Below are 14,369 nucleotides of genomic sequence, written 5' to 3'. Positions count from 1 at the left end.
TAGAGTTCAGCTTGAATGACCTCAGTGTGTCTCACCTCTAATCTGGCTGAAATATCACACCATTTACAAGCATTTAACACACAAACCAATGACAGAATAGAGGCTCATCCACTGGATGCTTCAGGATAGGTTTCAATGCTTAGAAAGCTTCTTTACCAAATTAAAGTGAGCATGATCTTATAAAACTAAATCACCGGCTTTATTCTGCAGGGGAAATGTCTCTCTCTCTCTCTGTCTCTGAAGATGTTTTCACTCATGTCCTCTGATGATCATCCATCACTCAATTTTAATTTCAGCAATGACTGAGAATTTGTTCGGCAGATGCCACAGTGTCAAAGATCAACATCCTTCAGATGAGCGTGATAAGATTCTTTAGTTGTCAGCAACTTATAACACTTACACACACACACATACTTGAAATGTATTGATTTTGTGATTGTGAGTGACATAAGATCACTAAAGTGCTAAGCGCTAATATGTCTGGTTTCCTTTTTTATCATTCTCTCTTCAGGTTTTCTCAAACGCTTTAGCTGTAAAAGCATTACAGCATTATGTTACTTTTTATTTTATTTTATACAATGTTTTTGGTACAAATTATGTTTGTAAACATTTTCCCCATCTCTGGGGCTCTTCCACATGGTGAAGTTTAACAGATCGATGTTGAATAGATGAAATGTTTTGTTTTCCAGACAGAGAGACAAAAACAAGTTAAAAGAGTGTGAGGCAGAGGAATGACATTTCTAACTAAGAACAAAAAGCAGGATGAAAATGTCTTTGTCAAAACTTGAAGGCAGCTAAGGAACTTTAAATACAGAATACGAACAGTTTTTTTTTCCCGGTTTTCCTCTAAATCCTTGAAGAGACATCCTCTGAAGCACATGAATTCACATGGTAAATCATAAGCATCCCGTCGCTATGGGAACTAACTGGGATGATTGGAGAGCGGTTAAATACAATCGGTTCACCAACCAGATTTAACATTGGGTTTGTGTGCTCTGTGAGGGTATGGAGTTTGAAATATCTCATTCAGGGGTCAAAACTCCTCCGTCTCTCTGACAGAACGCCTGGAACTGATTCAGGATGTGACCAGGGGTTGCTAAGCAACTGATGCCAAGGTAACAGCATCCAAAACTCATATAACCATTTCAGGCAGAAGGTCATCAGAGGGGCCTAAATTTGGAAATAGGAGAAACTAGTGGGGCAAAATACTTTTCCAGGTTACATCAATTAAAAAAAAAACAGCGACTGACAATAGTATAAAAAAAAATGTCCTGTTACATTTATGGAAAAAAAAGAAAGCCAACTAAGGTTTACAGAAATTCATCATAATAAATATGATGACAATATTTCAGGTATTATGAAGTACCAAAATGTGCTTTTACCTTAAAATGTACCCATAACCACCAAATGCAGGTGGTGAAATATAAAGCCAATATAAAGAATTAGAGGTCACTGTAATTGGCCTAAAACATGGCATATGGTGGACGGGGTAATATGCACAAACCCAAAACGCCAACATATGTCATTAAAATAATCCAATGAATAATAAATAACATCAAATGTCCAATAAAAAACATTCTAATGTACATTACTGTTCACAAAAAATTCAAATATATACAATTCTTTTAGTGTAGTCACAGTACTGATACCAGTGAATTGCTAAGACATATTGTGTGATTTATTTCTTTAAAAAATAAAGTTGTATTAATTTTTTCAACAGTAGTAGCAGTATCACATACATTCTTCTAAATAATAGTAATATTTCTAGCACAATCCCTTTATGTAATTTTTTTTATTTTGACGGTTTACCGTGAAGTACCTTTACATTGACACTGGTTTTGCTCAAATAAAACAGTAAAATGTCTATGAAGTGACTCAGAACAGTTCTGGCGATGTTGTTTATGTATTTATGTCCTCATTGAGACCACAGATGCTGAAATTATTGCAAGCATCACGCGCTTCAGTCTATATGTAGTAAACAAACCCGCATGTCTCTGCCATTCATTCATTCACTTACACAGAGACGCGCAGAACATGCAGGATTCATATTTCAACCAACTTCTGCGGCTTAGCGTTTACAGACACTGGTCCATATGGAGTTTTGTCCCGTCTCTAACACATCGGCCAAGCAGAAAAACTTATCGGCCGATGGTAATATTTGAAAAATGGCAAATATCGACTGATATATTGGCCAAGATGAACAAAGACTGAAAATCAAGATGCACTTGAATGAAATAAATTTGGCCTGGGAATGAGGCCAAACATAAATTGGAATACCTACAATAAACATCAAACCATGACACCATTCCATTCAGTTCTTATCATGACTTTATGATGGTTACATTTGTGTGCACCACTAATAGACTTGAGACTTTGAGAAACTATTAATGCAATATAAAAGAAAGCTTGGAAGTGCCATAAGCAACAAAATAAAGCAACTGAATGAGATGTTCATGGGATACAAACAAGTTAATAACAGAGAGATCTGTTTAAAGCGACCAGCTTAAGCTGTGCTGATGGCCTTGTACATTCCCTGAATGACAAGCGATCAATGTTGCTCTCACAGGCGTCTCTTCAGGCCTTCATCAAGCTGCTATTTGCTGAATTTGAATGCACTGCTGATTTTAAAGTGTAGAGAGACCACCGTGAAAACTGTCAGTACTTTTAATAAAGCTTTTAGCCTTTTTAACCTCCCAGCTTTATTGCCACAACTCTGCCAGCCCAATCTTCTCCTTGATCAGTATGCATGGATGTTTTTTTCAAAATGAATCGCAGTAAAATAATGTCCAGATGGCACAGCAATGATAAACACATCTGGTTTAACAGCCTAAATATTGGAAAATTGATTTTGGTCCAGGACATCAAGTAAGACGTCGGGTTAAAGTCTGTAACTGCATAGTATAATGTAGTGATCGACCGATGTATCTGTTTACCGATATTTTTCCCGATATTTAAGCAATTTTCCATAATCGGGTATCGGTTTTGTAATATCGGATTCACCGATTTACGGCGCCATCTTGTGGCCGTTTTGAGATTTCCGCCATTGCAGCCCGGGCGTCTGAGGAGATCAGTCAACAACAACTCAGTGCACAGGTAAAGTATATGTTCTACTTGGTTTGCTTTAATTAATCAACTTTATTTAACATAAAAGACATGCACAAATGAGATCTGAGACATACATTCCTGATATAGTTAATTTATGCAGCTTGTTTCTAAACAATTGAGACGAACTCATTGAGTCACGTAGTGTAATTCATCATGTCCTGCCCCAATAAAGACGTATCTTTACATGAATTAAATAAAACAGACATGAATGAGTGCATGTTGAAAATAAAAGCGCTGAATTTAATTCTCTATCTGTTGTATTTGCTCACCATTAGTCTAGAAGAGAAAGTTCGTTCATATTGCTTATAGCAACTGACGGATGATCTGGAGGCTTAATCACGGCCACTGAATTAAACTTTTGACAAGATTATCTTGTTTAAACACTGTAGATTATATTATCATTTACTACAAAACAATTATTTAGCTAATACACATATAAATATACCGCTTTGTGTAAATTAATTATTTATTATTTCCATGCGCGATCGCGGTTGATTAAGTTATAGTCAAACAGCACTTGGTCAGTTGGCATTTCATGATCTAACGTTAGATTGAATCTACATCATAAAATGCCAACTGAAAAGAGCGGTTTAACTTTATATAGTGTCGGGAAAAAAATTCGTTCATATTGCTCAGCACCTGACTGGGTTGATAATCAGGAAGCCTTAATCACGGCCACTGCATGAAATTTTTGACAAGATTATCTCGTTTAAACCCCCTAAATTATAGAATCATTTGATTTACTACATAACCATTATTTAGTTAATACAAATATAAATAAATGCAGCTCTGTGGAAATTATTTATAATCTCCACACGCGATCGCGGTTGAGTAGCCCAATTTATAGTTTTGTGTAAATGCATAGATAAGTTACAGCACTTTGTCAGAAAGCATTTCATGATCTAGACCGACAAAACATAATAATTAATAACACTAGTTGGAATCAGTGATTGATAGGAGGATGGGCAAGCCACTTGAATGGTGGAAACAAAATGAGAAAAGGTTCCCCATTCTTGCTCATCTGTCAAGAAAGTTCCTTTGCCCCCACTGTCTTCGGTGCCCAGTGAACGAGCCTTCAGTGAAGTGGGAGCCATTTATGAAAACAAAGGAAGCAGGCTTACAGGGCAGAATGCTGAAAGACTCTGTTTTCTACACTAAAACCTAGTTCTGCTTAACTGGGAGTTAATATGTTATAATCATTTTTGTGCTTTATTTTTTTACCTGTTTTTATTTTTTTACCTCATCAAAGCTTTTATTTTAAAACAAAGACACTTAGTAACAGTGCACTTTAATTTTTTGGACTCAGACCCCTATATTTATTTGTGTATAAATATAAAGTTTTATTTTTTTTGTATGCAAGGAGGGAGTGATAGTTATAAATAAAATGGTTTGTTCAGCTCATTTGTGTTGTAATAATTGTCAGAAACAGAAGTATAACAGTAAATAAATATCGGTTCTGCATATCGGTTATCGGGTACATAAACATGCAAATAATCGGTATCGGTATCGGTTATAAAAAATCAATATCGGTCGATCACTAGTATAATGTCTGCGATCCAAAATGCATATAAAATCCATTACGAAAAATTCCAGTCTATCCAGACAGAGTTTGACATCTAGCTGTAACCTCTTAAACCTAGTTGCAGGCAGGGAACAGGGTTTATTTAAAAAGCATATCATCTTTGAGTGCTGCAAATAGCAAATACATACTGTATGCACACACAGTCACACACACACACTTTCTCTCTCTCTTTCTGGCTGGTAACCCCATCCGGTCTTTCTGATGCCAAACTATTAACAGATATAAGCTCGCTCTGGACATCTGTGTTTAACATTATAGTGAACACTGGCAAACACCAACAAACACAAACTGCATCCTTACAACTCAAACATTAACACAAAAATGTTTATGATTTATCTACTTCCTGACATACGGTGATGATCTTAAAAAATAATGCACAAATGTAATTTTCAAAACAACATGTAATCACACACAGATGCTCGAAACTGTATCACAAAGCACTACGCCTCATACCATAAAACAAACACTGCTGCATACTTTCACAACACAACCCTATCACAGGTCACATAAACATTTAAATATGGCTGCACATTCAAATTTGGCTGATTATATTACATGACGAAGAGTAAAACTCACATGCTTCATGGGTTAATGACGGTCACAGTGAGAATGACTACAAATGCATTTGCTCTTTCACACAGACAAAGCTGCTACTCACTTTTTTTCCTCTGTTTTGAAGCCCTACTGAAATGAAAGAGAGAGCGAGAGGCAAAACTGTCCTGTCAGCTCCTCTAGATCTTCCATACGAAAAGAGCAGGTGGAATATGACACTCTCTGAAGTGTGTGTGTGTGTGTGTGTGTGTGTGTGTGTGAGAGAGAGCATAAGAGTGAAGTGAGTTCATTGAGAACTTTAAAACTATGCTGTGCAAAGATTGAGCAGACTGCCCTTTACACCCTCTCCCACACACACACACACTCACACACTTTGACAGAGATTCAACCAAATGTGTTATACAGTAACTGTGATAGATCATAAGTCAGCTTATGGCTGTGCTGCATAAGGGATTCAAAATTTGACAAGCAATTAATGCAAGTAGGGAAGAAAAACACTTTAAGGCCAGCTGAACAGTGCATTTATTAGGAGCTGCAAATAAGCATCAAAGTGTTAGACTGATAGTCTGCCTTTCTTGAATCTATTCTCTAGATTAAATCAAAAGACAAGTTTCGACCAGCACTGGCTCATTAGTATATTTTTGCTAAACTCTTTAAACATACCTATACATAAAATGAACTGAAATTTCCAGTTAAAATGAATACCAGTGGAAGTAAAACTTATTTATTTTTTAAACAAATTATGATTACAGGCACATCTGCACAGATTATTGATTAATAAAGACTTATTTTTATGTGGTTCCTTACACAACGTTAAGATCTTAAAACACTTGTGCAATAGTGCATGATATGTAAACTAATATTTTGATGTTTGCATCACATGTTTATGGCTTTTCTGACTTTTCTGTGAACTTGCTTAGAAGTCGGGCAATGTCGGGCACAAGTCACGATAAAAGAGTCACAATAAAAGAGCTCAAACTAAAACGGCATCCTGGCACACCAAATTCATTTTAATCTAATGTTTGCTTTTGTTAACACAAAAGGTTAGGTTTTGGTTAGGTTTGGGGCTTAGTGTAGATGGTAAAGTACATTAAAAGTGACCTACCCATATTTTTCCCCCAAAAAATATATTTTCTATAAATGTAATGCCACATACAGATTCATGGCACACAAAAAAAATACATTCATGACTGGTAGATTCTTAATTCACCCTTGGCAGGTAAAACATTCTTTTCAGATTTTGACTGCTGTGATTTATTATGTTTGAATACAGCCACACACACAGATTCATGCAATGTGACTCATACAGAGATCAGACGAACTGTAATGCTCTTGAGGAGTAAACAGCCTCAATCAAGGGCATTAGAGCAGCAGCGGGACATGCAGATGTCAGGTGACCTGAACACTTTCTGAACAGTGATAGCCAAACATCACCAACACAGCGGGAAAGATTTATGATTACAGCTTTCATCAGTTCAGCACAAAGGTGGGTACCTATCGGGGGGGAAATGAAGGAAAAAGACAAGGAGAGAAAAAGCAGAAGGGTACAGAGAGAAAGTAAAGAAGAAGAAAATTGCTACTGGACCTGCATGTCTGAGATTCTCATTGCTCAATGGATGCCTACGGCAGAGTACACTGCAGCAAAATATAACATTTCCTCAATTTGTGGTCTCATGACAGACTGTAGCTTTCATAAAACTCCCCTTTAAAAAACAACAGATTCTAAGCCTTCTACGATGCAGCGTGTGGATACCTGTAAAATCCTTCATATTAAACCAGCAACAAGCAATATTCTAGGTAGCTGTTGCACTGTATATACATATACGTTTTTGAATAGAGAGCAGCGTAACTATTTAGTGATAATGATGAAAATGAAGATAACTGAAAATAATGATTAAGTTTCATTCACAAATATTTTTCATTAATATATCAATGTTTCTTGCGGACACCTTGATATAAAAGTGTCTTATGATATAAAAGAGTCTTATGAATAGGAACTCTTAAAACATCTGAAAAAATTTGATATCTGTAAACTTTTCTCTTCAAAAAAAAAAAAATGAAAGAGCAAGTCAGTCATGTTTGTCATAAGCACACTTACATTCAGACTGCGTGTTTTGTTGTTCAACGATGTGAAAACAAGTGAGTCACAATCACTGGTGTGGTAAGAGGGAGTAAACATCAACAAGATCCACAAGATCGACTCCACATCATCAGAAAATAGAGTAAGGCGCTATTATCAGTAAAATAAAACTGAGTCTGCATTATTCAAGAGAATACAGGCTTAAGTCGGCATGAAATAAAATGTCACTCTTTTCTAAATGCACGCTATAGATTTATTGTGATCAGTTCATCATGTTTTTATTGACGTAGTGTAATGTCTAATCAAATCATCATAACTGTACCGTAAGGTGAGAATGACAGACTTCTCTGTGTTGACATATCTATGACTTTTCCAATCATTTAGCCATCTGTATATATTTTTGAATCCATTATATTCTGATGTAACTCATGAAATGAAAGAAAAGATTTGTCGATACTTCCTTTTCATCATGACTTTAAATCACTATCATTTCAGAAAGGAGCCGGAATCAAAGCAGGTGCAACCTCCGTCAGCACCATCAGGATATCAAACAGGATCAAATAAAGTGAGTGAATTAGGTATCATGGATTAGCTGAGAGCACATCCTACTCATATGTCTAATAATATTAGATTAAAACGTAGCCCGGAACTGTCTATAACTTGATAGTGGTGATTTAGTCTGACCTTTAATGCTGCTTTAGTGCCATTTAAAGCCTTACGTCTTAAATTATGGTGATTCCTTTTGATCCAAGCATGGAAGTGGTCTTTTTGAGTGAGCGGAGCTCTTGCTTGCTTCAATCCAGCGGCTTGATGTGGATATACATCGAGATGTTTCATCTATTGCCTTGCATTTAAATTAGGCAGTTCACATGTCTGAGAGATCAGGATCAGGACTGCATTCTGCCGGCTCCCATCACATCGTGCTCTCACATATACAAAACACGTTTATAAACACAATCTTGCTGAGATACAAACAGCTGGATTTATTTTGAATGCTAATAACAGACAGACAAACACATGGAACACCCTTATGAAAATAATCACTTTTAGACAACGCAACATAATCAAAATCTGAAGAGCTAATGACCCGCTTAATAGCTCATAAAGTATGGATGAACTAAAAGCATTGATCAGCTGGAGTGTTTCTGAGTGTATATGGAGAGAAAGGAGAAAAGCTTTTAGCTGCATTATCAGTCCTCCCCTTTGTGATGTCATAATGAGAGGAGATTGCCTAGCAACCCACACTGCTGCCTAGAGACAGACAGATAGGGAATTTGAACTTGAACAGCCCCATGACATAATCTAAGATGAACACAAGCTCACCTGTATGGAGCCAGTCTTCTCTTGGTATTGTCTCTTAAGACTTACTAAAGAAGAGCAGTTACTTTGTTAGTGATTTAGCCTAACTAATTAGCTCATTCTCAAGTGTAATTCCCATAAACAGAAATAACCAGCCTTTTTCATACCAGCCAACATTGTTAACATCTAAACAATTATGCCGCCAGTCCATTAAAGCAATTTAGAAACATCAGCATCACACAAGTCAAATATATGGCCAAGTGCACTTAAGACCCTTTGTTTTCAGAATTTCATAAAAACCCATAGTTAATGTAGATACTATGCCATAATTGGGAAATTAACTACAAGTGGACAAGGCTGTGTGTGTGTTTATTTGTATGCGTTTAGTGTGTCATTCATTAGCAGCGGCTCTTTGTAGGACCATCTGCACTGCTGCTCTCTCTTCCAAGAGATAAACAAGCACTGTTCTCATCTACACCGACAGGCTATGTCTGGGCGCATGTGTCCGTGTGATTTTCCATCTTGATATGTCATTATTTTGTCAAAACGCACATCCTGCATTCTGACAAGTGTCAAAATCCAACAACAAAGTCCCAGATTAGCTGAAAACAGCTTGGCCAGACTGAAACACTGAATCTAAACTGGCGCTAGCAATGTCAAGGTCATAGGTTTGATTCCCAGGGCATACATGTAATGATCAAATATATAGCAATTCTAAATCACTTTGGATAAAAGTGCCTGCCAAATGCATAAATGAACATAATACGTATAACATATATAATATATATAATTGCATCAAGTGACTTGGCAAGCCAAAGTCAAGGCCGAAAAGTGCCATTCCTGGAGTGGATGTGGGACATTAGACACGAGATCGCAATCTGCTGAGCTCTCAATGAAGTGCTGAATGAAATCAGAGTGAGCCTCACAGTGATTCTCTGAGTGTTGGGATTCATCGGCAGTTAGGAGATGGATTTCTAATGAGAAATGATGAGGAACAGAAAAATTACTGTTCTTTCCACATGCTTTTTTATGCAATTATATAGCAGTAATGTATGTAATGCATAATGTACAGTTAGCCGGCATCGTCACAAAACGAACATCCTGTAATGTATATCCTGAAGGGGCTTGTTTTGCAATATCACTGCTGAATTTACATAATTCCACTTGTTATACAACTGCTTACCAAATAAATAAAGAGTTATGATACAGCTTCTTGGCATATACATGGGTCATATATACAGTTTAGTAATCAATGTACAAAATGAACACCACAACTGACCAATCAAGTAGCCCTATGATAAGTGCACACTGTAAAAATGATCCTGTTAAATTTAAGCAAAAACACAGGAGCTGTGTTTGCCAGACATTCAAAGTTAAAAATACCACACAAATGTTTCTGGTATTACAATAAGGCATACTGGGGCCTGTATATTTTACAACTTATATTTTACTACTATTTAAAAAAATATATAATCATATGTGATGTGTCATGCAGGGACTACTTGGAATGTCCATTTTATCACATCCTAGATTATACATTAATTTATAGTTTTTACTTACGAAACCATGAATTTGAAAGTATTTTACAATAAAATTGCATCTGATGTCGGTCCATTTACAGTTTTACAGTAACTAACTAACACTCAATTAACAGGATTTTACTGTAGAATTTTTTTGTGAAAATCACATTTTTTGGATTGGATTTGTGTTGATCAAAAACACAACCTTCTATGATTATCTAAGAACAGAAGTTCAAATTGATGGCAATGTGTTTTTACAGTGAAGCAAAGCTTCGCTGTCACTTCAGGGAAACATCTAGTTCATCAGCAATTATATGAGATTGTTGAGTAATTATGGAAATCACAATCCTGATCATCATTGTGACCTTAAGCAAAGCACACAACCCCAGGGTGGCTTTGGCATTCAGTAGGTTGCTTTGGATAAAATGCATATGTTAAATGTTATAACCCAAACAAGCAGAGTCTCCACTCCACCCAGTGAGCACAGGTGGATCAGAAACAGAGATTCACTCTGAACACCCTAGAGACTTAAACCAAAGCCATCCTAAACTACACCACGCAGCTTAGAGACAATCACAAGACTGACCAATCAATCAATGGCGGCGGCTACAACAGCACACAGAACAGCAGGAGAGCCATACTGTCTCTTCTGTAGTGTGCTACACTTAGTCTGACAGCATTAATGGAAAATGAAATGGAGGACCATTTCCTGAAACACGAGCTATGCTCGATTACATTACTTGGGTTCTCTGTAAAACAGTTTATCTACTGGAGACAGACAGTCTTGTTCAAGCAAGGAGCAAACATAAAATACCAGCCAAACTGAGAAAAAACAGAATGTCCAAAAATTGGGGCCAGATTTGCACTGCAATTAATTTTTCTGGTATTGGTCATGTATTGTAACATTTTATAATATCTACCCATTTGTTTTGACACTACCATTTCAATGAACAGAATTAATTGATGCTAGACTTGACTGCCATCAAAAGGTAAAACGGTCACTGAAAACCAATTACACTGGGGGAAATAGCCTACAGTATGTCTTACAATAACAAAAAGTTGATTTCTGATGCTGATCTAAAAAATGCTGATGAATATAAACACTCTTTCTCTTAATTAAATACAAATATAAGCATTCTGACACTTTCACACAAAAACATATTGCCCTGAAACACACCAGCTGTCAGAAAAAACCCTAACCCACTGAATGAATCGAAGGAAGAGTGAGAGTTCTGCCATTCACTCGAAGGGCACACAGCAGGTAAGTGATATATGAGCGGTCACAGACTCCCAGGTGCGGTTCCTTACCGTGATGGTTCTGTTGTTGCTGCTGATGTTCCCGCGGTTCGCCCGGTTCTTCCAGCTCGCCGAGTTCCGCCAGTGTGTGGCCGGTGGCTGTCAGCTCCGCGCGCAGGTTCGCCACCTCCTGCTTCGCGCACTGTATCGCGCCATCGATCCGCTCCGCAAGCTGCTTATTTTCGTCCATCATTCTCCTGATCTTCGCCTGCGGGGAGAATCCACTGAACCCACGGAGCGAGTCATTTTGCCTGCTGCATCATAAGCTCACTAAAATCCCATTCTGTCTATGTCCTGTATTTTATAAAGGCAGAAATCCCCCAAAATCCACAAGGTGAGAAAATATATTTAGAGTCCCATACTGTCTAATCTTCGGATGGGGCTCTCAGAAAGAAAGATAGACAGTGAGACGCAGAGACTTTAAAGAGAGAATAAAACAGCGTGCTAGACTTTCCGCGCGCACTCTCGTGGAGAGAGTTCAACTCACCACCAGAGACTCCGATCGGCTCTTTAAACGGACTGTACCATTCTGAGAACGAAAAGAGGAGGGCACCTGTCGAAAGGACTGTGCCATTTGCATCTTAAACGTATTTATTTAAACATTGTTTTAAGGAAATAAGTTAGTAAATAAACTTTTTTTTAAGACAACACTCGCTTAATAGTTATCTTTTAAATAATCGTTGATATAATATTATTATTTAATTTTATCTCTCATTTTTAGTTTAAAATATAGGTCTGTTTAACACAGAGTGAATACAAACAGTATCTGTTTGCTTTTCTTTTTGTAGGCTACCAGTCTACACTTCTGAAGGTCAAATTTGGAAAATGTCTTCATAAATATAAAGTGAAACATTTAGAAAACCTACTTATGAGGATATCTGAAGTGTTCTCAGCTGTTTGAAAGGTTCATAAATCTGCCAAATGCTGCTTTGCTTTCAATCTAATAAGCAGGACTCTGTGAGGGTTAAAGTGTAAGATATGGTAAATATCATTATCTTAATGTGAAAAATATTGTTTCTGTGAGACGCAGTTGAGACCGTAATATAACTTCTAACTTCTGTGACTTGTGTGACACTCATCCTTACTCTTTCATAACTTTTTTCATACTTCTCCCACACACATTTAGGTTTATTTTGTATAGATATATATTTTTTTTTAATGTCAAGCCAGGTATGAATTAATAGATGGTATCTATGAAGCAGAAGAGATAATGTTGACACATTCAAAGTTTTCGTGAGACATAGACTGGTATTCATGTGAAAGGAAGAGAAAGAGCATATGTATCGTTTCAGTGTGCCCACTCAAATTCTTCACTTCAATCATCTCTGAGATGGCAGAATAGTGTGGTTTTGGAAGAATGGCATGAATGTGTGTGTGTAAGGATGTTCAAGTGCTTGTATTGTAAACCAGGGCCAAGCAAAATAAAGGACTCATTTCAAAAATCCCCTTTCAAATAGGGGAGGCTTCTTCTTCATTCCTCTGTATAAACAAAATGATTCTTGAATGTGAGTTTCATGACTGCGGTCTGTCCTGTCATATCTGGGTGGATCCACAGTAGATCATCTGCTTATTCTCTCTTTCATGTGAATCATGTTGTAATGTTAAACTCAATGAGACTTGGCTTAAAAGATTTCTGACCACACCCAAATGCAGAAACAATCCGAAAACATCCTCTGTACATGCATCGCCATCTTTAAGTTGTTCCAGTGGGATGCCTGTTCAATATTATCTGCTTTTAAGGTGCTGTTACATTTACGATTGCTCAGTGAAATTGGATGAAATTCAGTCATTTTATTACGAATCTGCAAAATCATGAGTTTAACATGTTTTCCCTATGCAGATTTCACATCAGGTTTAATTTGGTCATGTGAATTTGCTGTACTGAACAAAAACTTTAGAGTAATGTATAATGCTGTGCTTCATGCATCACTATAATGACAGTGGACAATAAACCTTTTCTTGCCACAAAATTGATCTTAATGTGTTCAGGTTATCAAAAACATTGTAGAGACTATAAAGTATATACTGTGCAGTATTCAGTACATGCAATGAGACAGTATTTCATTCCAAGTCCATTTTTTCTGGGTTTATTTTGTCCCACGTTCCTGACCAATGCCTTCACTGACCACACTAGGATGCAAAATGCTGACCACCAACTATAAGTACCTGCTGATCATGGATGAGTTCATAAATCAAGCAGAAAAACACTAGCAATAAAGAAAATGACAGTAACATGCAAATGCAGGTGAGCAACATACTGTGTGAAATATAGCACATGCGTTCAGCTTGTATTTTGGAGCGGGTGACAACACCTCCCTCGGTTTATGACATCACTTCCTCCAGGCTGCTGTCAGAGCGGTGTGAGAGGGTGACATTCAGCCGTCTCCCTCAATGTGTTTATTGTCAGTCACAAACAGCACTGAAAATCCCTTGTGGAGGGACTTTTTCCAATGACCTTTCCAGTTCTTGAACAACTGCAACACAACATTCTGGCATCATTTACTCACCCTTATGTCATTCCAAACCTGCAAGAGGAACACAAAAGAAGAGATTTTGAAGAATGTTGATAACCAAAATGTTTTGATTACCATTGACATTATGGTTATTAAAAAAACAATGAGACATTTTTTAAATATATTTTGTGTTCACACATAAAGTCATATTGGTTTGGAATTATGAGGGTGAGTGACGAAATGACATTTTTGAGGAACCTATCCCTTTAAATACTTTCAAATCACAGAACCGGGCCTTTAAAATCTCTCATCCAGCAGCTACTTTACTGATATGAAGAATCCTCACTATTTAAGAAACAGAGTTTTTCCATCATGCTAATTTTAATTACTGCTTTCCAGCTTGGCTGTAATGAGATTTAAGAGGAAGACTGAGATCCCATTTTTCATATTTACACTTTTGGTCTAATCTCCACTGGTTTTCT

The 14,369-nt window shown here is 37.0% G+C and overlaps 1 protein-coding gene across 3 annotated transcripts in view; it reads right to left on the bottom strand.

Moving 5' to 3' along the window:
* Positions 1 to 11,997, bottom strand: part of LOC128018575 (kazrin-A) — a 33,326-nt gene extending 21,329 nt beyond the window's left edge. The window contains exons 1-2 of one of the 3 annotated variants that reach the window (XM_052604165.1): positions 11,922 to 11,997; positions 11,447 to 11,642 (exon numbers count right to left, since the gene is read on the bottom strand). In XM_052604165.1, coding sequence (XP_052460125.1) covers positions 11,447 to 11,627 — 181 coding nt within the window. In that variant the 5' untranslated portion in view covers positions 11,628 to 11,642; positions 11,922 to 11,997. The other 2 variants (XM_052604166.1, XM_052604168.1) reach the window with 2 other exon arrangements.
* Between the last annotated feature and the right edge of the window lie 2,372 nt (positions 11,998 to 14,369).

The sequence above is a fragment of the Carassius gibelio genome, chromosome A8 (genome assembly GCF_023724105.1).
Source record: "Carassius gibelio isolate Cgi1373 ecotype wild population from Czech Republic chromosome A8, carGib1.2-hapl.c, whole genome shotgun sequence".
In the NCBI taxonomy this organism is placed as follows: Eukaryota; Metazoa; Chordata; class Actinopteri; order Cypriniformes; family Cyprinidae; genus Carassius; species Carassius gibelio.
The sequence above is the reverse complement of the archived record's forward strand: the minus strand, read 5'-3'. Positions and strand labels throughout refer to the sequence as shown.